The sequence below is a fragment of the Lepidochelys kempii genome, chromosome 27 (assembly GCF_965140265.1).
Source record: "Lepidochelys kempii isolate rLepKem1 chromosome 27, rLepKem1.hap2, whole genome shotgun sequence".
Lineage (NCBI taxonomy): Eukaryota > Metazoa > Chordata > Testudines > Cheloniidae > Lepidochelys > Lepidochelys kempii.
The window spans coordinates 17,657,314-17,682,381 of NC_133282.1; the positions used below are offsets into that span (position 1 = coordinate 17,657,314).

Here is a 25,068-nt window from a genome sequence, read left to right on the forward strand (position 1 = left end):
CATAGAGAAATAAAAATTTTTTATTACAACAAAGCATTAGTACAACGTTTAGTTTCAAGAATTTAAATATTACAATATTCTTTGTTTCAAACAAACTCTACTTTACCTTACAGGAAGCAATGTAATTCTTCCCGGTATGGAGGGTACTGCTTGTCCAAGCAATTGCAGAAGCCTGCACTAAAACTGACAGAAGAGAACAGCTGCCTTATATGTCATGGGATCCAGAGTGATGTGGATCCATGAGGAATATCTATGACTATTAATGTTCTTCAAACATCTAGTTATTTCTACATTTAACATTCATGTCATTTATAGGATTATATCCTCAAGAGTGCTTCCACTTAAACTGGTTATATTAAAGATGATTATATTCTATTTGAGAAGTGGCTGAAAATAAAGCTAAGCCATACAAATACACTTATATTAACTGGGTCCTTTACAAACAAGTCTAATACTACAGTATACTATTGTAATTTCAGGTCAAAAGGCTCTTAAACTTTGTTAATCTGCACAATGCAGTCTGCCTCTAGTAAACATAACTATACATTGACCCAATAGTCCTGTTATTTTACTGTTTACTGTAATGGAAAAATAATTTGGGGATAACATCAATAAGCAGTAGCAGAGAATACTTAGTGCATTTTAAAAGACAGCATATATTCTAGATATTTGGAGTGGTGTCTTTCTGACTTTGTGCAAGAAGTATTAAAAATACATACAAAACATTTACTTACTAATAGACCATTCAGGTTGTTATAAAATACTATGTACACATATGGCACCTAAAAATGATTACATTGCCAGGCTAGCTGGTCAGAGGTTTACACTACTTTGCTAATATTTTGAACAGAAAGATAGGACACAGAACATGCATTTTATGGCATGTGTTTAGTACAGCAAAGGTGGTATGATTGTCTTAGACGGTAGAATAGTCAGAATATTCCACCTGATTTGTTTCTTAATGAAAGATACAGATAAGAGTCCGTTTAGTTATGCTTATTGGATATAGGAGTAAGATTCTTGTTAGTTTAACTACCCTGCTGTAACTACAGCTGAAGAGTGCCCCGACTTTTACCAAAGGGGTGTTTTACAGGTACCACACGCTACGCTAACCAAGGGCCACAAGGAACTTGTTAAACGGCTGACAGTTAGTGGCCTGAGCCAGATCCACAGCCAACATACATTTACAGTTTTTCCATCTTACAACAACTACTTTGTGTACAGAAGGCAGGTAGCCTTTTGTTTAAAAACGAGTGTGCAGATGCCATTGAAGCACATAAATTCGATGCAAAAACCCTACTTAAAAATGAAGAGGTCCCTTGGGACTGGCATAAAAAGAGACTACAGTAAAACTGACTATGCGCCATCGTGCCCATCACTCATCATGCAAACTGAACACACCAGAAGTGAGATAAAAGTGCATCATACGGTAAATCATGGCTGGCATTCACAAGTTAGACCACCCGGGCATGAAGTTATTTTTACATCTTCATTTAAGAATCTTAAGATCTCATAAGATGTACAAAAGCCAAAAGTTTTTTTCATGGTAAAGGCAGTTATTAATTTTTGTTATAACCAAACAAAATCCTGAGAGGTTTGCTTGTGCATCCGCTGGCCTAGGTTGATCTGTGGTGATCTGCAACCCAAAGATTTTGCTTAGATTGCAATTAAAATATGATAATCATGATATTTTACAAGCTCTATCAGCGCTGTTGATAAACTACATTCATCAGCACCTTGCCAAATGAGTTCATGCAGGTCTTTCAGAGCCAATAACTTCTGGATGTCGGCCTTGAACTTGAATAAGCTAACTGATTTCCCCTCTTAAACAGGTGAGGCCTGCCTTGCAAATTTCGCCCTGCCCACCTGCTCTTGCAGCATAATTCAAAAGCCAAGTAAAATCCAATATGATGGCATTAGCATGTGATTAGACTGTATCTGAGCTGTTACATTTTCATGGTAATTTTTACAAGCCTGGATTAGTCTGAATATTACAGCAAGGCAAGTTAATGATACAGAAAATGTCAAGTGAATTTCAAGAGGAAATATTAAGGGTCATATGCAAGTCAGAAAAACCTGTACACATCATGCAGTTGAAAGACTTACCTAGTATTTCAGACATGATCTAGACTGCCTGCTGAATTGGAAAATGAGAAGTGTCAGTTCAGAAAGTTAAACTTTAAAAAAAAGAAGAGTAAAATGTTTAGAAGAGCTTTCCAAAATTAGCTGGCCCCAATTTAAGACACTATACCATAAAATGAACAAGAGAAAGTAAGCAGCTTTTTCAGCAATGTTTGACTGTGTAGATGTTTGGGATACACTCGTTACTACTCCTTTCCTTTCCCTAAGATCCTGAGTTAGGCCTACAGTGGAAATAATCCAAACAGTTAAATAAAAGGAAGGCTAGGGAAGAAGAGGGGGTAGAAAGGATAATGGCATTCACAAGAACTAATTGAGAAAGTTTCACGATGAGAATAAGGTGAGAGGGCTTAGTAAAGAGGGTTACTTCTGGGCAAAGATACTTCTATGGGACAATGTGTTGGATATTTCCCTTAAAGAATATTGTATTAAGTAATCGAGAACCAACATGGCCCTATTCATAACACAATCTCAGATGTCAAAAAAATTAAATGGCTTAATTTCACCCCAATCATCTATAAATGCTGCAAACAGAATAAATGGAGAATTCAAACATTTGAAGACTGTAAATGCTTAAGATCACTAAAAGCTTCTCAGTGGCAATTAAAGATTTCAAGAACTGATTGTTCCACTTCATCAGAAACACAAAATACTAATTTGGTAGGGAACAGTGTGGCATTGCTACTCTAAGTTTACAGAGAAAATATATCAAAGGCAAAAAAGTACTGATTGTCAAAGGCAGACTGGATACAGGTCCACTTTTCAAACTTTTACTGGAATTAAATGTGTGCCATGTCCGGAAAAAAACTTCAAATAGCTCAGTCTTTAATACCCCAAGATGAAATAATTTTGCTTTTAGTAATCCCTAATGTCCCCAGATATTTTAGAAGTGGATAGTTACTTTTTTACTGTTAACATTTTTACTGTTTTCACTCATTTAATCAGGTTGATTGTTTGCCTAAGTTTCTAATCAAGCTGATAAAGAAGAGACCCAGAAACATGAAGCATTTCGAGATAGTGAAATCATCCCAGGTGCTGTCTCAAACCCCATTTTAGTAAGTCTCTGATGTTTTACCAATCATTTGTTGTAAGTAAACTCTGGCATTTCTACAATATACAGAAACAAAATATTTAACACACACAAACATCCTGAAGTAATTTTAGGAAAAAAGATAGTGTTTTTATTTTTATATAATAGGTATTCCTACCAATTGCATGTGCCCTCAGTTTTGGAGAACTAAGTGCACGGATGCCAATTGTATGTGAATTTCAGCTATTCAAAAGAAGAGAAGCTCAAGGAATATCAACATGTAAGTGCAAATAAAATTGGTGCTTTAAGAATACATCTAAATGTAATGGTTAAAAAAATGTGCAAAACTGGATTTTTTTATTTTTTTTTACATTGAAGGAACTGTTGACAGACTAAATCCATATAATGCCTTGAAAATGAGGGTTGGACAAGAGAATTAACAGATTCTGCATTAAATTTTCTTAAAGCATCAGGCATTTCATCACATCCCCTTAATAGGGATTTAGTTTTCCTGGGCTACAGTATGCTCTTCTCCATGATACATGAGAGAGGGGGATTTTAGGTGTTGGTTAACTATTTCTCATCCTCAGTATTTAAGTACAGATGTTACTTTTATGCATCAAACCAGCCACCAGTTCAGTTATCCAAATCTTAATATATGATGGCCATGTACTGAGCCTTACAAAATAGATAGCACTGTATTCCTTAAACCAAGTTTATTAGAGGAATGGTCTTCCATGAATTAGCACTCAATCTGTGAGCGGGGCATTCTTCGCAAGCTTAAAGAATGCCGATGTATTTCCTGCATCTGCCGTATTCTATCCTTTTGCCACATCAAATTTTGTGGCATAGGATATCTTTGTGTACCATGCAAGCATCTGAATGGGATTCTCACATGGCAGGCTGTTGCTCTACAGCGAGGCTGCGGCATGGGAGGGAGAAGCATCCATCGCTTTCTCTCAGCACAGTAACGATAGGCCTCTTTTCTGTATTGCTTATCTATATCATCACTGTTCTTCCACCCACCAATGATGAAAACATCATCTTTATAATAGCAAATGGCCGCCCCTTCAATGCTAAGAACTTCTGGAGGTAAACTTTCAAGAATCTCCTCTGGTATTCTGCCAGAGATCTTTCTCTTAGCCTCTTCATTATCTATGGGGTAACTCTTGGGGCAGCACGATGCTGTCTGGTAAAAGTTTGTGTTGGCAACAGACATCTGAAAAGAGCAGTAGTTATCAATGAGTGGCAGAGACTCGATGTCTTGCCAGTGCCTTGTCTCTGTGTCATATCTAGTAATGACTGCCCTTAAACCATCTTCACTATCGTCAACTGGGGTTCGAGCAGCAATGTAAACAAATCTATCTTCTACGGTGACTGCTTTGACATCACGAAGGATCTTTGGGGCTGACTCCAGGTTGTGCCATTTGTCTTGCTCGGGATTGTAAATGGTTACATCTTTAAAGCCAGGACTGAAGTTACCATGTCCACCAATACTGTACAAGTTTCCCTTGACTTCAGTGAGGCCAAAAGAATGCTTTCTGGTTATTAGATGAGAGACTTGCTCCCAGACATTTCTGTTGGGGTTGTACTTTTCCACAGTCTTGGCAAAGCCAGGTTCCATGGAGCCAGCCACATAAACATATGATTCTGTAACAGCAACAGCATGTCCGTCAAGGTGATTATGTATGTGCGGTAAGTTTACCCACCTGTCTTCATCAATGAAATACCCTACACACTCACTTAAATAATCCCCTCCCTCTGACACACCACCGATCACCATGATGACATCCATGTTTTGCCCATAGCGAGGCAGCAATGATACAGGATAGGCAGAATGTTGTAAATTACCAGATTGCAAGTTCTCAGCCCTCAGGGCATGGCTTTCCACAGCTTCAGACACTAATTTAAGACAGGCTTCATTACTGGATACTAGCCTTTCAGATTTGACATGCCGGGTAAGGTAAGTGGGTTTCATCTGAGACAGTCTGAGCAGTTTAAAGAGTTCTTCAAAGTACCTCTCTCTTTCATCAGCATTTCTCTGAACCCACTTTAAGACAGTCTCAAAAAGAACTTCTTCAGAGTCCACTGTGATTTCCAAGTCTGAAAGCCAGTCTCTGAGGAGGTGAAAGGGTAATGTGTAGAACTCTTCATCCTGGATAACTTTGCAGAAGTTCCTTCTTATCATGTCTGCAGCTTTCAGGGCAAGTTGGTTCAAGGAATACATATGAGCTAAGCTATGAACAGCCACACAGTTGGAGAGATTCAGTTTTTTCTTCAGAAACTCTCCACAGAATTCCTTTAACCGCATCAATAAAAACCTGAAGAGCAAACAAAGATGAGTTAAGACATTAACTGAGGGAAGTGAGGTTAAGTCCAGTCATATAACTTTAACAAAAAAGCGTTTATACTGCACAACAGCTGAGTCTCTGATGTACTTTAGGAAGTCAACGTTACATAATTGTTCTTTTACCACCTCCCTTTAGCCATCTTGTAGCCTACAGACACATGCAAGGGCTGCAAGCCAAACTGGAATTCTGGCTCTGCTCACTAGGTATATTAACTACTGGTGGAATGGGGCATCTACTAGATCAGTGCATTTAAGTTCAGATGCCGCCAACCAGTCCATTGTAGCCTCTAGCAAATTATCCCTAAGGGAGATGAATTTAGTGTGTCCAATCCCCATGGTGCAGCTCAGGGAAGCTCTCCTGGAGGTTAGGAATGCTGTGCATGACATGTGCCCACTCCCAGCAGGGAAGCTTTGATCCCTTCACCTTCAGAGAATTCAGGAGGTGTAAAATTTAGCTAGAAAAGGTGGGGCTAATTACGAGGATACAGAGACGAGAAGATGGGACAACATGATCCTGCTCCTATAGGAAGGATACAAGACTCAGGAGAACATGCCACTGCTCCACCCCCACTACTGACCATCCCTCCACAACTCCCCTGCCAGCTCCAGCTTTCCTTCCAGGCCCCCCCGGGTCCAACATAACCACTTTATGAGTAGCTGCCATCCCTCCAAGCTCCCTCTCTCTTACCCACTACCTCTGCACTTCACTTACTAGCCACCTCCATCACCTTCTCTCCCTTGCCCTTTTCACCTGTGTGCCTGCGCTACATCAGCTTTTACCTTTCTCCACTGTGCCTCCCTACCCCCTCACCTGTCTCTCCATCCCCAGCCACCACTCCAGCTACAAACAAATCAGGCCGCTACCTAGAGGGGCAGATTTAGCCTGGCCACCCCACGCTGCACTGGATCAAAACACCACTCACTGACATTTGGCCCAGCTGCTCCTCCATCTGACAGAGAAACACCTTCGGCCTATTGGAGGAGGGAACACACTGGAATCTTGCAAGGGCGGGGGGAGGCGCAGATGTCTTGGGCAGCCTCTGGCCAACCCCTTCCCTCTGTTCACCTGTTGGCCACCTCAGCCCCTGGCCTGCTGCCACAACGGTCTGCCATCTCCTTCCCTGCCCCCCCCACCAGCCCACATTCCCCCCGCTCCTGCCCTGTCTGGCCATCTCCTCTCCCCCCACCCCCTTCGGCCTGCCCTGCCCATCCCCCCCGTCCTGCCCTGTCCCCACCCCCCTCAGCTGTCGGCCATCTCCTTCCCCCCCCAGCCAACCCCATCCTCCCACTCCTGCCCTGTCCCTGCCCAGCCCCCTCACCTGTTGGCCATCTCCTTCCCCCCACAAACACCTGCCCTGTCCCCGCCCCCTCATCTGTCAGCCACCTCCTCCCTCCCCCCCCCCGCCATGTCCCCGCCCCCTCACCTGTGGGCCACCTCCTCCCTCCCCCCCGCCCCCGCCATGTCCCCGCCCCCTCACCTGTCGGCCACCTCCCCCGCCGCCCCCCACCATGCCCCCGCCCCCTCACCTGTCAGCCACCTCCCCCTCACCTGTCGGCCACCTCCTCCCGCCCCCGCCATGTCCCCGCCCCCTCACCTGTCGGCCACCTCCTCCCTCCCCCCCCCGGCCATGTCCCCGCCTCCTCACCTGTCGGCCACCTCCTCCCTCCCCCCCCCCCGGCCATGTCCCCGCCCCCTCACCTGTCGGCCACCTCCTCCCTCCCCCCCGCCCCCTCACCTGTCGGCCACCTCATCCCTCCCCCCCGCCCCCTCACCTGTCGGCCATCTCCAGCACCTCGTGCACGTTGCCCGGGCTGACGCGGATGCTGCCCGTGTACATGAAGCCGACCACCGCCTCCACCGTGTCCGGCTCGGGGCCCCCCTCCGAGCTCCACTTCCGCAGCTCCACGCGGCCGGAGCGCGACTCGGCGAAGCCGCCCGACAGCAGCGGGGTGAAGTAGTCGGTGGCGGCGGCCAGCACGGAGCGGTGGGCGCGGACCTCGCGGAGCGGCCCCCCGCCGCCGCCGAAGGCCAGGGTGATGTCGCAGTAGAGGTCGAGGCGGCGCTGCTCGTTCTGCCGCCAGGCCAGCTCGCCGCAGTGCGCCGGGCACGCGAACTCCTCCGCCTCCGCCTCCCCGCCGGCCTCCCCGCCGCCGCCGCCCGCCGGGCCCGCCTCGCCCGCGCCTTCCCCCGCCGGCCCGGGCTGCGGCTGAGGCGAGGCCGAGGCCGCGGCCGCCGCCATCTTGCGCGCGATACCCAACGGCGCCCAGGGAGACCGGCGCGCGCGCGCCGCCGGAAGGACGTGGGAACTAAGGGCGGGTGGGAGGAGCACGTCACTGAACGTGCGCGCCCCCGTCCCCCGAGAGGCGGCGCGCCCCCCCCTCACGCAGGCGGTCGGCGGCACGCTGGCTGGGGGGGGAGGGGGAGGGGAGGAGCTCGACGCGGGAAAGAGGCGGGCTCGGCTCCGGCTCCGCCCCCTCTCAGCCTTCTCCTCAGGGAGTTCTGGAAGCAGGGAAGCGAGTCCGCGGGTTCGAAGCCCGCCGGGGGCACGGGGCGTGCGCGCGCGTGTCCTCTTGCCTCAGCTTGCCTCAGTGTAAAAGGGCGTTAACTAGGGTGGAGGTGGGTGGCTTTGCCTCCCCTCACGGGCGCGTTCAGGCCGCTTGGTGTGAGGCTAACAAGGAGTAGGCAGCCTGCCCCCTGGGCTCCTTGGGGGGAGGGGTGCCAGGCGCTGCACACCCTTGGGCTCCTGTCACAGCAGAGGCCCCTCTCCCCCTTTCTGAGCCCGCCGGGCATCTCGCGTAGCCCACATGTCCACACCTGAGGGAAAGTCGGGACCCTCCCCGCCAGAGCGAGAGAGGCAGGTAGGACAGCGCCCTGGGCCCTGGCTGCGGGTGGGGCCGGAGGGCAGGGGCAAGGGGGCAGGCTGGTGGGGGCTGAGGTGAGCAGAAAGCCTAGGGCTGGCTGGGATAGCCTTGTCGTCATCGCTTCTCTTGCACCCGGAACCTCTCCCACCTGCAACACGCAGGCAAGCGGTGCAGGGGGTGGTTTATTAGAATCCCCTGGGTCAGCTCTGAAGTCATATTCCACAAAAAGGTACAGCCCGCCCAAGTGTGAGTGGATAGAGGTTCTCAGCGAGGGAGACCTATCTTAAACCGGCTGCCCCAGCAAGGGGGAATCCAGTTGTGTAGACAGCACATGCTGTATCAGTGCCAAATGCTACCTACCTACAGTACACACCTGGCAAAGCTCAAGTACACATTTACCCATAATCTCACGCAGCCCATCAAGCCCCAGGGAAGTTTTAAACCATATTCTCCTCCTTTCAATCTCTCTCTCCCCCCCACTTGGGGAATTTTGCAGCATAGGGTCTTGACTAGGATGGCATGAAGCATTCACTAATTTTCCTGTCTTTGGGATCTACTTTATAATGCAGGTGAGTTGAGAGTTTACTTGTGTCACCATCAGCTACAGCTCAACTTACTCTAAATGACTTTGGACATTAGGATTATTAATGCAGTATGATAAAGCACCCCAAATTTCATGCAGTGTTACTGGAGCGTTTATACATATTAAAGTCCCTTAATTAAGCAAATTGCAGAAAGGTATGTTGACCTTCCTCCCCCCAATCACATTTTAACTCATGCTGTAAGACCTTGCCCATTTCTGCCTAGTTTATCCAGGTACTTATATTAGCAGTTTTTTTGTCGTGTGTATGATTTTGGCCATTTGCTACACATTAAGGCCCAAACTTTCAGAAGTGGCTACTGATTTGGGGTGTCCAGCTGGAGATGCTGAAGGCCTGATCTTCAAAAAGGAAAACCTGAAGACAGACAAATTCTAGATCTGCACAAGTCAGGTTACTCAGTGTTTTAAAGTATTCTGTTTCCCTGCATAAGGTAAGATTCAGTACAAACAAATCTCAAGGTGCCAGCACTGAGAAAATACAAAACCCAACTAAAAATTATTAACGTATTGTTTATTTAAGTTAGGTTACAATAATACAGAGACAAGTAGGATGCTGAAGTTATTATAATGACTATAATTAATGGCCCACTGAATATGCATCTTGCATATGTAGATAACGTAGGGGGCCAGCATTTCCTGTAAGTAATATGGTGGCTGTGTAAATACAGGTAGTTTCACAGTTTTACCAAGAGTATGTGTTACAACTTTACATTTTAAATTACTACACCAGAGTTTGAATGGCATTGGCTATATCAGCAATGGTCCCACTACACAAGGTATTATTGTCCATGGAGACAAACACAGAGCAAACAAAACTGAAAAACAACCTACAAGAGAACCCCAACTCCTAGCTGATGGGGAACAATATTCTTCAGGTTTTGGTTCCTCCTTCTGTCAGGAAGGTTACAGCTTATTTTCAAGCTAATATGTCTAGTTCAAGTCAAAAGCAGCTGTGTCCATGAGCAAAACACACACCCCTCCCCCGCAAAACCTTAAAATCTTATCAGAACACACAAAATAAAACAAGTAGAAAAATTAAAAGAGGCAGGGGAGAAGAGACAAAGTTCAGCTGCTTCCAAGCATGAAATACAGCAGGTAGCATATGGAATATCACACTTTTGGTTTTATTTGCTTCAGTTTCTATGCTTCTAGAACAGCTGCTTTGCACAGTAGTTCTTGATTTCTATAAACCTATGGCCTTTTCATTTAAGTCCCACGTGTAACTGTTTTCCATGCAGGCAACTTGCTTCTCTGTTTTGAAGCAATGCTACTGGCTATCACATAGTCATGTGCTCTGGTAGAACATAGGAGATGTCATCCCATGGGTGACGGTACAGACCTTGTTTCAGCCTCTTCTGATCCAGGTAGTGTCCTGGAATGAAAGTGATTTTTACATGCAGCAATCAAAGTTTCCATTCCTCCTAGACTGACCTTGCCTTGAAACTTGTTAGGTCCCTTCCTGGCCCCACAAGTGATCATCTTCTACCCTGAAGCATGAGATGCTGTTACTCCTATTTTAGGGTATGACTACAAGCTCCAGGGGGATGGGTGAGAATCCTAACTATTGTTCAGAAGTTACCCATCCAGTAGCTTAAAAAAACCCAGCACTGAGAGGATCCCAGCAGATTCTCCTGGGGTGGGAAGTGTGGCTGATGCACCACATGCAGTCAGGACTGGGGTGAAAAATGAAGGGGTTTGTATGAGCTGTCTTTTGGTGGTGATGATGGGGATCACCACAATAGGGCTTTTGGGTACATGTGAAAAACTTACCAATGAACCCCATACTTCTGCCAAGCACAAAGATGCCATTGAGGGCTCCGATGTCAATATATTCATCGGCTTCTTCCCTGCAATAAAAACCAAAATTTTTGGGAACAGGGTACTTGGTACAATGGCTCTCAGAGCAGCTCTAAACCACCCCCAATGCAAATTCAAGGCCCAGTTCTCCTGGAAATCTTCCCCTTGCAGAGAGGCCAGGCTACAGCAGGGTGCCTTGCCTTGCAAATGTCAGATAAAATCCTGGCCCCATTGGATGGCAGTGGGAAAACTCACATCACATCAATGGCATCAGGATTTTACCCTTTCTCCCCAACTTCATACAGCAGCTAGAGAAGATACGTCAATATTTACCGGGTGAAGGAGCCACAGTTCCTGAGAACATCAACAAAGGCGACTCCAATAAAGCCATCCACATTCAGGATAAGATTTGGTTTCTGAAGAAAGTGAAAAATGTTAACTGTTAGTAACTCGCACTTATCTGGCAACTTTCATCACAAAGGGCCTTACTTAGTATGCTTTAGAGGCTGCATGCAATAAGGGGCACCCAAACTTTGTAACACAGAGGTCTAGTCTGACAATTTGCCTGACAGCCACAGTCAATTTGAATGATGGGGACTTCCCCCTCTTCATCTGGATGCGGCTCTACCCAGTTCAAGGTCGACTTCTGCTAGGACCCAGCATCTCTGTAGACTACGTCTCCTTATTAAAATGAGGAGCGCAGTCACAGGCTGTTCTGTAGAATGCTGTGGGCTATCATTGGCTGGCAAGGTCTCCTGGTGTGTAAGGCTCACTTCATCCACAGCATATCCTGTAGATGTGCCTGGCTCCGAGCTGGTGCTGTGTGTCTCTGGCTTTTATGAGCACCAATGCATTACTCCCTCTGCAGTTAAAAAACCTGGAACAAAACTCCAACAATGACCCCGAAAGATTTTTTTTTTCCTTCAAGGTAGTAGAGAACAAAAATGCAGTGGGGGTGTTTTACCTTGGAAGTTGTAATTTTTTCTACTTCAAGTGCATAGTCCAGCAGTGGGGTAGCAGGAAAATGCTGCTTCACGTAGTCCTTGAGAATTTGAACTCTCATGTCTGGGTTATTTATCTGCAAGTTTAAGAACACATTATTTGCAGTAACAGCCAGACATGCATGTAAGAGTGCACATCTTACTGTACCTATCAACTCAAATGCGCCCTTTGTTTGCAGCCAAGGTAATTAAATTTTGTCCTTATAGCTTTTTTTTAAATGTACTTAATTTAGAAATTAAATCTATTTATTTTTAAGTTTGTAAGACCTGTGAATGGAGAAGACCAAATACTGAACTGTAAGAGATGAAAAATGTTAAGGGCTGTCAAAGTAACTACTTAATGCTGAACTGCTCTCTCTACTGCTGACATATCACCCGAGTATCCAAATACCGCCGAACAGAAGTGTGTCCGTGATTTATTTTAAGGATTAGTCCAGAAAGCACTTCTAAAAGTTGCCATCCTTCCTCTACTTGCTTTTTCTTCTATTCACTTTCCTCTCCCAGAGGAGAAAGCCCCATGCTATTAAAACAAGGTAAGTTACTTACTGATTTGACCCTGTGTCCAATGCCCATGATCAGTTTCCCTTCTTTCTTCATCTTGTTGACGAACTCCATAGGGATAATACCACTGTCAAAGGCCTTACTGAACATCTTTGCTGCAGCATCCAATGCACCACCAAATCGGTCTCCCTGTGCCCAACATACACAAGTTGAACTCCAGCAAAGATTTCTACGGTTGCATGTTACAATAGGTGCATGAACCAGAGCCTTTCTCCCATAGCACCCCCCATACCTACAACAGGGATATTGTGAAAGCAGGATTAGACTATGTAGGAGTCCACGATAAAGAGCCAGTTGGGATTCATTGGCCAACTGTAAACAACTAGAGGAGACCTACCTCTAGGTACAAAAAGGCAAATAAAATTAAAAGGCCCATTTAATTCTTGGTCACTTCTGAGGCTATGTCTACACAATCCCATGACACTCTGACAATAGATGCACCCAGGGTCAATTTAGTGAGTCTAGTGAAGACCTGCTAAATGGATGGCAGACTGTTCTCCGCTTGAGTGTCTCCTGGTGACCCACTGCAGCGTAGACACTGCAGAAAGTGGACCTAAGGTACATCGACTCCAGCTACGTTATTCACACAGCTGGACTTGCCTAACTTAGGTTGACTTACCACAGTAGTGTGGACATAGCCTGAGACACCCAATAAAAAGGGGCCAGTGAGTGCTAATAGTGATGGTATTTTTTTGTGATGCAGACAAAAACAAATACAAAATAAACCTAGACCCAAAACACATTTCACATAAAGGAACATCAAACAGCTGTCACCTTTTGGTCACTACCCTTCTGATTTAAACTAGTGACCTAGAGATGAAGGGATCCAATTCACACAAATATTTTCCAGTGGCTTTTAACATGATCCAGTTTCATTAATGTATTTCCCCAGCTACTGCTCGTTAATATTGGTTTTAACATAAAGCCAATGGTTTTAATAAATGACAGAGTAATTAGGGGAAGACAACTGATGAAAGAGTAAGCGGGGCTCTCAGGATTGTTTATGGCACAGAAGTCATGCCAAGTTCTGACTTGCTGCCAGGTCACTATTGCTACGGAGTGGAAGTAAAAATCAGATTGTATAGTAAGGAGAAAGACAATGCATCAGATGTGAAATGCTTACAATAGTGAGCAGGCCTGAGGTGAGACTAGAGACCAGATCTTTCCCAGCTCTTGCACAGACAATGGTGTTGTGGGCTCCCGATACGGCAGGACCGTGATCGGCGGTTACCATCAAACACATCTCAATGAAGTGACAGGCATATTTTGGTAACCTGGGGGATGGGAAAGAGAGAGATGGGTGACATTACTTAATAGGAAGAAATCAACCTGGTCAGACCATGCATCTCTATTTCATACTAGATAATAAGGCTCTCTCCCATCCACACACTAAAACAAGGGGAGAGCTAGAAAGGAGATGCAGGATCATACCTAATGTTGGGTCTCAGAGCCCAGAAAGTCTCCCTGAATTATCTGAGCCTGCTAGAAAAAAAGCTGGTTTTATAGCTCTGCTTAGTGCACTCAATGCTTTGTACAGTGGTATATTTCCCAGATAGTCTAATGGCTGCAGTGTTCTGGCCATTTGATCAGTGATTTAAACCCAAGGGGTGTGAATGAAATAGGGACTATGCAATTTCTTTTCCCCCTATGGACAGCTGTTTCATTATAGAATTGGCTCTCTGGGCTAAAGCCAAGATTTTAACCTAGGTCTCCACAGCTGAAAACCAAGTGCATTTAACACCTCTGTGTCACAGAGTCCAAACTTACAGGCTGATGGATGCCACCTTGGACATCCACTCATACTCACGAGCATTCACTAAGTGTTAGCAGGGGTTGTCTTGCGTGTGTTGGAACGAAAAAGGAATTGTGTAAGACTATTTTACCATGACTATCTGTTAGTGGATGGTGTTTGAGGGAATTACTGCATGTGACATCTCCTGCACTGCACAGCAGGGACATGATTTTTAGAGGAAGTTGCAATAAATGTGCCAACAAAGACACATGAACAAATTCAGGTGTCTCTGGGCACTTGCCCATTTTTGTGGGCCCACCTATTGTCCCCACCTTTGAAAATCTGGCCCCAAACTTGCATTTTTTACATCTTAACTGCACATTTCCAGTTCACATCCAGATTCCTGGCAACACCAAATCCCCTTAAACCTGGGATCATTCAGCAGGCACATTGAGTTGGCTGACCTGGTGGTCTAGTGGTTTCACTCAATATTGTTATGTGGGAAATTAAGTTCTCATCCCGTTCTTAGTTCCTTGGCCACCTGGACCAGCCAGGGAGGAGAGTATTGTGTGGGAAGTGTGTTCCCCCACAGCTGGGGGTCAGGCAAGGAGGGGGAGTATCTTTGCCATTCAGAAAGTTCCCTGCACATTGGTAACACATTTTATAGGCTCTGCAGATAGCCCTGTCCAGTCTCTTTGTGCTGAAGGATGGTGGCCATAAAACAGGGCCAAGAGAGAGGGGTAACAGAACTAACACAAAGGGATTTCCTCAGTGCTCCACCATGTTTGTGGAATTCCCCCTCCTCAAAGTCAGAGAAGTGTATCATATATTCTCAGAGGGGAGCAGATATTGGGAGCGTATTTCCTGTACAATTGGTATTTCCTTATGACCACGGAGAGACTGAGTTACATCTGTGCCTAATCCCTATTACACAAGCTAAGTTTGAAGCCAAAAGGAGTCAAGAGCATCCAAAGAGCAGCCTCACCTCCTCTGAAACCAAAGCAGGCCCAGGACCCCGCCAATTCCCATTTCCTCTTTGAAGACCTCAGTGATAGGCATCCCAGCATAGATCAGCTCCTGGCCCCTCTCATCACAGATACTGGTCATGAAAGAAGCTGGCTTCCGGATCAGACCCAGCTCCTGAAGGATGGAACAAAAAGATGAGACTGATCCAATCCAGCTTAGAAATAAGGGACACCCTTCACCCTGGCTCTCCCTCCCCCAACAAACCAAACTGTTCTGCAAATAATGACAGTGATTGCTCTTTATCCAGTACCTGAATCAAGCCAAGAGGAAATCTCTTTTCTCTAGTCCAATACAAGGTAGCTCAACAGTGCCTTGCCTACATTTTTTGGCGTCATCTGCTACCTGGTATAGAAGCATCAGATGGCATGACACATATACCTTCCACTATCTTCCCTCAGACGATAGTTTTATCATCTGAAATCTCAGCAAACATCCCAGCTGGCTCTCAAGAAACTGGATGGCAAGATACACAACCTACCCTTGCCCAAGAATAGTCCATTGGTACAGTGGGGGGAGGCACTTCCTGGGCCGGTTCAATCACTCCTTTGGAAACGAGATCTTCATACACAGACCTAGGCAGAGGGGGAACGAGAGACAGACATCAGATCATTTTTAGTTCTCTAAGGGGGCTCAAGAGAAGCAGTTCTGGTCCAAAATTCAGATATATATTGAAAAAGACCTAGTATGAATAGAAGTGTTTTCACAAAGCAAGGTTATCGCATCTCTCCTGCCAGTTTAAAGGTGTCAAACATAAAGGGAAGGGTAACCACCTTTCTGTATACAGTGCTATAAAATCCCTCCTGGCCAGAGGCAGCATCCTGTTACCTGTAAAGGGTTAAGAAGCTCAGCTAACCTGGCTGGCACCTGACCCAAAAGGACCAATAAGGGTCCAAGATACTTTCAAATCTTGGGGGGTGTTGTGCTCTTTGTTTACATGGTTGTTCTCTCTTGGGACAGAGAGGCCAGACAGAAATCCATCTTCTCCAACCCATCCTAATCCAAGTCTCCAATATTGCAAACAGTAGAGGTAAGCCAGGCAAGGCGGATTAGTTTATCTTTTGTTTTATGTGAATTTTCCCTGTGTTGAGGGAGGTTTATTCCTGTTTTCTATAACTTTAAGGTTTTGCCCAGAGGGGGATCCTCTGTGTTTTGAATCTGAATACCCTGTAAAGTATTTTCCATCCTGATTTTACAGAGATGATTTTTACTTTTTTTTTTTTTTAAATAAAAGCCTTCTTTTAAGAACCTGACTGATTTTTCCATTGTTCCAAGATCCAGGGGTTTGGGTCTTTGATGATTTTGTAACAAATTGGTTAGGATACTATTCTCCAGCCTCTCCAGGAAGGGGGTGTGCAGGGGTTGGGGGGATATTTTGGGGGAAGACGTCTCCAAGAGGGCTCTTTCCCTGTTCTTTATTTAAAACGCTTGGTGGTGGCAGCATACTGTTCAAAGACAAGGCAAAGTTTGTACCTTGGGGAAGTTTTTAACCTAAGCTGGTAAGAATAAGCTTAGGGGGTCTTTCATGAAGGTCTCCACATCTGTACCTCTAGAGTTCAGAGTGGGGAAGGAACCCTGACAAGAGGTAGTACCCCTGTGGTTTCCTATCCTCTGCAAACACCGCTATGTTCAGGATGCCCTGTTCATATCACTTACTGAATTACATCTCCGAGCTCATCAAAACTTTGGGGAACAAATACGCCAGCTTCTTTCAGGGCCTGGTTCTTTGCAACAGCAGTTTCAGAAGCCTGGTTTGCACAAGCCCCCGCATGGCCGAACTGCACCTATTAAATGATGAGAGAAAGCACCAAGAGATCCAGTCATCTAATTGCTCATAAAGAGTCAGAAAATAGAGCCAGATATTGGATTAATAACCAGTGGACTAAAAGGAACTCCACAAGCTTTAGGAAGGAAACCAAACTTGACTGGAGAAGAAGAAGTGGTAATGCACATGGTCATTATCAACTTTCTATTCAGCTTCATTACTTCAAACACTAGCACAGAGACCCTAACCCTCACTTGTTAATGCTCCAAAGCACAAAGCATTATCTAATCTGGAAGCTATATTATTACAGTGTGGCTAATTACATTCTTTTCCTCTACATCCCTGCCCCCAGCATTTTTACATGGAAGCTGTATCTTCCTCATTCCCCTTCCCTAAACTGAAGTACACCATTATGTGCCATTAAACAGCTGCCACATTCCAACTCAGGACATTCATGGCAATCCCTGTGTGCGCAGAATCCTTTGGGATCTTTCTGGATGAAATGTACTGCAGAAATATAGGATGCTACTATCGTTTAGGGATTTGTTAACTTCCACATCCATGCATGCAGACTGCTAATGACGACAGACGTCTGGAAAGGTTTGGGTGCAATGCAAGGAAGTGACCCCCCCTTCCCAAGTGTGCATATTTTACACGCACAGTCTATGCACATACCTCTGAAGAGAACATTGTGGCACAAGTACCAATGCACCAGCAGACAACAGGCTTAGTGATGCGGCCCTCTTTAACACCCCTGCTGATCTTGTACTCTTCTGTGCCTCCAATCTGCAAAGAGAAACAAAGAATAGCTTGACTGGGTTCAAGCTTATGTACTTCTGTAAAAGTCAGTTTTTAAAAGCAGGGCAATATTTTTAAGTGAAATCCCCTTTTTTGCCACATCTCATACACAGAGCCACATGCTTGTAAAATAAAAATCAAGCCTCCCTTAAACTGCAGAAATTCCTTTTATTAAAAGAAAAAAAAGCTAAGGACTCTGAGGGCCTATTCTGGGCTCGATGTTCCTACTGTGAAGCAGTATTTCAAAAAAGGAACATGAGAAGATTCACTCTTTCAACAGGAAGAGACATCTGCTACTAAGATGAACAGCGCATCTGCAATCATTATTGGACGTTCCTATAGCTGATTCAGCTCTCTCTCACCCAAGGCTGTAAGAACTTGCATTACAAAGAAACAAAGTTTCCAGAGAACGTTTGGCCAAAGGAGCAGATGGGTTTAACTCACCTCCCCCAGCACCACAATCATTTTCACTCCCGGTGTGTCCTGATAGCGTAATACATGGTCCATGAAAGTTGATCCAGGATATCTGGGTGGAGTAGAGGGGAAGTGAAAGGAAGTTGAGCTTTTATTTATTTTAAAATTTCATACAAAATGTTTCTGAGAAGAGGAAGGTTAATTAAAAACATGGAAAAAAAAAAAAAACAAAAAACCCAACAACTTTTAAAAGACCCAGGATGTTTTTGAGTCAGGCACTGGAAGAAACAAAGGCATGTTCCCACCTGTCCCCGCCAATAGCCACACCTTCATAGACCCCATCTGTGGTTCTGGAGATTATGTTGTTGAGCTCATTGGACATTCCTCCAGAGCGGGAAACATAGGCCACACTGCCAGGCCGGTAGAGTTTTGATGCCAGGATATTATCCAACATACCCCCCGTGTTGCCTATTTTAAAGCATCCAGGTTTGATCCCACCAACCTACAGGAAGAGGGAAGAAAGAGTCAGGCCCTTCATAAACACACATGGAAGCTGAGCAGCATACAGACATGTCTGCAGAGCAGGCTGCTTCTGCCAGGAAGGCAGCAATAGAATTGCTTGCTTCATAACGACCTTCAAACTGGGAACGACTCTGTGCTTTATAGTATATTACAAACAAGAATTTGAAATAGAATCTAATGTATATTTTTCCCCCGTAAGGAAAACGGATCTGAAAACAAGTATGAAGGAGCGTGGGCAGGAAGCGCCATAACGGATTTCTTACAGTCGCAGGCCCAATTATAGTAACCCCTTTCTTGTCAGCAGTCTTGATTAGTTTGCGTGTCAGTGCCTCTGGAATGCCTTCGGCAATGATGGCAATGGTGCGGATCTGCAGCACAAGATAGAGAAAACACACTCACTCAGTAACTTCCAGCAGTCAACAGCTTGACAAATTCTAGGGAAGGCAGCAGACGGAATTATTTAAGGTAAGAACGCTCTATAACACAACACTGGCCACAGCAACACTGGCCACAGCAAGATCAAGTGTTTCTCAGAGCGCACAGCTGAGCTGTCTAGTTGTTAGTGCTGGGTGCTATCTTGTGAAAGGGCCCAGTTTTGAGTCCCGGGAACAGCCTGGGATGATAATGCTGTGAAGACGACACCAGTAGCATTGTTCAAGAGCTATCCCCGCCATTCTTCAATTAAAGAGTAGTGCTGTTATATCCTAAAGGAAGAGTCCAGTCCAATCTAGTCGTCCTCACCAGGCAGATGGGAGCTGACTCCCTATTCCACATGCCTCAAAAATCCATTAAAGACACAGTTCTGTAATACAGCACTAGTCAAAAAGTTGTCCTACGCCCTTGGTACCCCTTCTACAGCTCACAGACTCAGCTGAGTTCTTCATGGACCTCAAAACACTCTGCTAACACTGTGGTTCTAAAATAGTGTCTCCCTGGTATTATTAGCCTGAGCATCCTCTACTGCTTGGACCTCTGCTGATTCCCCACTCACCTGTGGAAAGTTCATGGTCTCGATAGTACTGTCATAAGCAGACCGTAGAGATGCAAAGTTGATCAGCACATCTACTTCTGGGTGCTTCCTCATGGCATCAGACATGTTTTTGAAAACAGGGATCAGGATTTCCTTGTGGCCCCAATAGAATTTCTGCTTGTGATCGCCACTATGAACACCAAGATGAGACAGACCTGATCATTCACACTGCTGCAAAGAGACATGGCTACACAATGCTGCAGGCACAGGAATGTGTCAGCAAAACACAGTTCCCAGACACGGTCAGGTTGGCTTTTCAGATCACAGGAGAGAGGTAAAGGTAGTAAGAGCCAATAGCAGGCAGGTGTGCAGTGTATAAAACAGAGAAGCATATGGAGGAAGCTGGATTGACAGGACAGAGAGGGTAAAGGAAAGCAGGATCACCTAGCAAGGATGATAAGCTCCACAGTGAAGTTAGCAAACAGGATCTCAATTCTGCCAGAAGCTGGACAGACAAAGCAAGGTAAAGAAACAATAAATAAAGACACATTTAGAAATGATGTGTTAATGGCTATTTGACAAATACAAGTCAGAAGGAATGGGGAATTGGAAGAGAGCACATGGCACTGGCATCCTCATGCTGACAAACACGGTGGCAGAGTGAGGGTTGGCTAAATTTCCATTCCATGAAAGGGGGATTTTACCACCCAGACACAACAAGGAGATGCACCCCAGTAAAAGCTTCATTCAGAGAGGTCATTCTCTGCAATCAAGACAAATTGTACAGCTGGAATCAGATTGCTGAACCAAGTGGTACGGATCACGCTGGGAGTTAAAGATCCTGAGCGTCTTGGCCAAATTCCACCTCTGGCCATTACATTTTCCCAATCTAAATTCCCCCTGCAGACTCAGTTAGGTACAGGATACATCTTCATTTCTGGTCTTAAACTTTGCTGCCACATTGCTGCTTCCTCATAACAGCTGCCAAGTTTCAAGTGGCTGCATTTCAGCAGAAAGCGATGCTATGCCTGCATTTAGAGTGTGTAAAGTGCTTCTCACCCAGAAGGGATTCCAGAGATATAATCCTCATGATCGAAGTCTAAAACTGACACTGTGGAGTGTCTGATTGACAAAGGGTGGAGGAGGAATTCACTGAAGGACAGTGATATGTACTCCTCATATCAGATTCGTAGAAAAAAAAACAAACAAACAAAACAGCAGCAAACAACCCTTAAGGGAGCTTTCTCAGACAAACAGATCAACAGCCACTCATTCTCTTCCTTGCCACCCACCCTGCTCAGTGAAGAGTTTGTCACATCTCCCTCCCTCCCTCCGGGAGAAAGCCCCTCCTAGGTGCAATTCAGTCGGAGGACTCAGCAGCTTAGGCAGCATGTCGGCACCATGCACCAGAAAAGCCACATCCTACAGGGAGCCACGCAGATGTAGCACAGTTGAAAAAGAGATTAAACAAGGTCTGCAGGATTAATTATCATGATTACATCCAAAAGTCCCAATGAGGATTGGGACCCCATTGTGCTAGGTAGCTTACAAATATAGCTGGGAAACACTCTGGTCCAGAGTTTAAGCTATACAAGATGCAGAACGAACAAAGCAATGTCTGGCACTTCCGGTTTGACTGGTGAAGCATCTGAAGGATCCCAGGAAATTTTAAACAAATCCCGGATGCTGGATTCAACACTAAGGTCAATGGATTAAAAAAGAAAATTATAAATAAGGCATTAAGTGTTCATGATGTCAGGCTAAAGGAACTGCATGTTCCTGCCCCAAAGAAAGCTTAAAGGAGACAAAGAGCCACACTCAAAGACAGGACCCTAGGCTAGATGGACCAGTAGTCTTATATGGTGTGGTAGTTCCTACATTCCAGTGTAGCGTGGCCATTGTACATTTGGGAATTCTTTGAAAGAGAGATGGAACCTGGTGAACATGAACTGTGGGGTTGTTCCAAGCCATTTCACAGACATGGCCTATAGTAAAGAGTGGCAAGGGAGACAGAGGGAGTAGTTGGGAAAACCACTTAGGTGGCAGGTTGGAGCGTAGGAGAATGTATTATCATAGATATAGGGTGGGATGGAGGTGGGCAGAGACTTGAGAAATAAAAAGGGAGCTTGAAGGGGAGAAAGCCAGCGGACAGATCAGAGAAGGGAGATAAGGGAAGTCAGAAAAACTACATGGTGGATACAGGACACTTACGTGAATGGATATACCATGGCAGTGACCGAAGGCTCATCCCTGGAGCAGATATAATCAAAGTCCAGCATGCCCTGCACCGCTCGTGTCTGCATCCCCCAAACGATAGCCTTGGTGTGACAGCTGAACAGGGTCGTGGCTTTACCTGTCCGAAGAAAAAACCAACCCCCACACATAAATCTGTGCCCAAAAGCTGTAATGCAGCACTTTATACACACAGCTGCTGAGAAGTTTCCACATTCAGCAACTTCCCCCACGCCGAACCCACCGGCTGCATTGCAGGAAGTAGCAGACACATCATCCAAGAGAAAGATGAAACTGCAGCTGAAGCAGCCTTTCCAAGAGTTTTCAATAGAATAGCCACACTTCAGCTTCACAAACAGGGGAGAGGAGGAAGAGGTAAAACTGCTTCCTTCTCCCATGCTCCCAAATATACCAGCCATTCCCCCCCCAAACTGGATTTATAGATTTATTCTATGGAGCTGAAGAGAGCTCAAATGCATCGTTCTGAAGCCCATATTTTGCATGTGGCCTGTGACCTAAGAGGACCACAGGGGCTGGACTTCCCATCGATCGAGTTTTCAAAGTGGGAGAGCAGGAAATAGGGAGGAAAAAGCAGGAAACAAGGAACAAAGCAAAGGAGATTCACAAAACTCAGCCTAGGTTTTCAGTTCTGTTTGGAGATCAGAATCCAAGAGGTGACTGACTGTCCCAGGAATGTAAAGGTGACAGAACCTGGCTTCTGGGACCAAACTCATTGAAAAGGCAGCTCTGTAGCGAGTGAGGATGGACTCTTTGCTAGAAGTGACATTTTGGGTTCCTCACCAAACTCCAAACTAGAAGTCTGAAGATTCTTCCTCAGCAGCAACGCCTGACAGCCTGGAACTGAAAACCCAGCTAGGTTCTTTCTGGCTTTGTAGAATCCTTAATGCTATTTACCTGCATTATAAGATACCACCCTGCTCCTTTTGTTAAATTCACAATTTTCCCCATCCCCATGAGCATACAGACTGCTAATTCAGACTGGTTGCTCTTAGCTCACATCTCAAAACAATTCTAGTCCGAAAACAAAAAAATCCTTGGCATTTGTGTCTTTATATTTCTCCAGGATACTCCAGGAGGTGTCATTACCACCCTTCATGAAACAGGGACAGAAGCCCAGAGAGCTAATGTGACTTAGTTGAGGCCACACAGCAGGTCAGCAGCAGAGCCAGAATTAGAACTCTGGAGTCTTTGCTGTCACTGCCATGAGACAGTGGAGCTAAGCCCCCGCGCCTTGCTGCTATGCCATATTACGGCAATCGTTTCTAACTTCAGTTAGGCCCTGACCCAGCAGTCCATCCTCATTCAGCAAAGGGCTTAGAAACATGCTTAAGTCCCGTGACTTCAGTAAGAACTAAGCCCATGCTTAAATGTGAAGCCACCACAACTTGGGGTTGATCCAAAAGACTGTCCTCTGCACTTTGCATGAATCACAAACACAGACAGATGGTATCTGCATTACTATGCACCCATTTAAGCATACAAATAAAATGTGGTTTTTTTTTTAAAAAAAAAAAACACACTAGTACCTGATTCTCAGTAAAATAAACATCAAAATCTTCCTAATAATATCTGGGTTTTTAAGAGAATCAAACCTTTTGCAGTGTGCCCGCGTTAAACCAGGCAACTGCTCATTCATTCACATCTTCCCCCTAATAAGCTCTCTTCTTTTGGCCTGAAATTTGTCCCCGCCCCCCATAAGACAACCGCCCCTGGAACAAATGAGCATCAGATCTGCGTTTCAAAAACAGCTGAAAAGTTAGAGTGGTGCTGTGCTACAGAGGCTGCATGGGAGTGGGGAGGGGAAGAGGTGCAGGGCCAGGCAACACTGCAAACTTTTGGAGAGAGAAAATGGAGGGGAAGGAAAAAAAAAGTCAGCTGTCAGCAAGGCGAGACACATTCAGCTAGTCACGTGTCCTACCTTGCACAGGTCTTGAAGCTGGGGCTGAATCTGTTAAAGAGAGAATCACCAATGCAACAATATGACAACTGATGGAACAGAGAACTCTGGCTGTTGTCAGCCCTGACAGCCCATCAGGGTGCCTGGTGAGTTGGTTAGATTGTGCCCTCCCTGCCCCGCACAGAGCTTTTTCATTAACAGCAAACGCTGAAAAGCAAGAGGGCACACTAGATGGAGTGTTTTAAAAATAGAGGAAAATAAGCATATAAACAAAAAATTGCTAGGTTGCCCCAATGCGATAAGACATGATACCAGCAGCTCCAAAGAACTGAATTCAAAAAATCTGCCTTCCAGATAACTGGAGATCAAACTTGTAATTTCACCACCCAAGAATCTTTGCTCAGCCCAATGTGGATATATTTCAGGCTCAAGCAGCGCAGCCCTCAGCATTATAAGACACGTTACAGTCTCCACAATCCATTTAATTTTCAACCTCTTTGCTACGATTGCCCATAGAATTTCCAGCTAGTACTAACTATGATAGCAGTCCTGGCTCTTGTGATCTGGCCTACTAGGAACAGCACTTAGTCTCACCAAAATAATTCACTTTTCTGTACATACATAACAAGGTCAGCATCTCCTTCAAATTTGAGGAAGAAAACCAAGAATCTAACCGTCTTTCACAAACCAGCTCCCTATCCCCAACTCTGCTATTATCTTCCAGTCATAAGCTAAGCCCTTCTCTGCAGAAGTTTCTAACAAGTATGTCCAAAACTATAGTGTCAAGCCAGAGAGAGTTCCCAGATGTCTGAATTAAGAAACCTTGAAAAACAATGAAAACCCATGATGTTATCAGATTCATGAACTAGGCCATGACCTCTATTGCACTAGCAAGGTTTTCAACAAACATGCAAATGGCATTAGTCCAGGAAGATCCATATGCAGGGAATGTCTTTCTAGGTACTTATGTGGCCTTCAACAGCCTACTATCTGAGCACATCCAAAAAGAACACACACACAAAAAACCCAACCCCCCTACCAACCTGGAGAATATTCTACTTCTTGGCTACACCTACGTAACATGAGCTGAAAAAGCTGGAATTCTCAAGTTTAGCTATTTCCCCGGGAGGACACATCCTGAGTCAAAGACAACTCTGACTCATCTTTTATAATCTAGGGGGACTCGAAGTGACAACTATTAAAAAACAGCTACATCCAAGCTACAGCAAGATTCTTGCTTATTATCCACAAATACGGGTAGCAAAGACTGTCCTCCCCTATGCCAGGCTGGAACGTGGTGGAGGGCAAGAGTAGGCACTGGGACTCACTCCTGCAACAACTGGCAGCCAGAGA

General features: G+C 45.3%; 2 protein-coding genes across 6 annotated transcripts in view; both read right to left on the reverse strand.

The window, feature by feature from the left end:
* Positions 1-2: 2 nt before the first annotated feature.
* On the reverse strand, positions 3-7,801 carry KLHL11 (kelch like family member 11). Its single transcript, XM_073325543.1, has 2 exons — positions 7,293-7,801; positions 3-5,490 (listed from the first exon to the last, which is right to left on the reverse strand). Exons 1-2 carry the CDS (start codon positions 7,757-7,759, stop codon positions 3,912-3,914), a joined length of 2,046 nt encoding a protein of 681 aa, XP_073181644.1. The 5' UTR covers positions 7,760-7,801; the 3' UTR covers positions 3-3,911.
* A 1,675-nt stretch (positions 7,802-9,476) lies between these two features.
* Positions 9,477-25,068, reverse strand: part of ACLY (ATP citrate lyase) — a 44,544-nt gene continuing 28,952 nt past the window's right edge. For 3 of the 5 annotated variants that reach the window (XM_073326336.1, XM_073326333.1, XM_073326334.1), the window contains 16 exons: positions 23,737-23,766; positions 21,777-21,918; positions 19,587-19,755; positions 18,859-18,963; positions 18,379-18,575; positions 18,104-18,185; positions 17,537-17,647; positions 16,753-16,880; positions 15,578-15,671; positions 15,059-15,213; positions 13,465-13,615; positions 12,327-12,470; positions 11,744-11,857; positions 11,113-11,195; positions 10,753-10,829; positions 9,477-10,354 (listed from right to left, as the gene is read on the reverse strand). In XM_073326336.1, the coding sequence (XP_073182437.1) occupies positions 10,260-10,354; positions 10,753-10,829; positions 11,113-11,195; positions 11,744-11,857; positions 12,327-12,470; positions 13,465-13,615; positions 15,059-15,213; positions 15,578-15,671; positions 16,753-16,880; positions 17,537-17,647; positions 18,104-18,185; positions 18,379-18,575; positions 18,859-18,963; positions 19,587-19,755; positions 21,777-21,918; positions 23,737-23,766 (1,877 nt within the window). In that variant the 3' untranslated portion in view covers positions 9,477-10,259. The remainder of the gene's footprint in view (positions 10,355-10,752; positions 10,830-11,112; positions 11,196-11,743; positions 11,858-12,326; positions 12,471-13,464; positions 13,616-15,058; positions 15,214-15,577; positions 15,672-16,752; positions 16,881-17,536; positions 17,648-18,103; positions 18,186-18,378; positions 18,576-18,858; positions 18,964-19,586; positions 19,756-21,776; positions 21,919-23,736; positions 23,767-25,068) is intronic. The other 2 variants (XM_073326337.1, XM_073326335.1) reach the window with 1 other exon arrangement.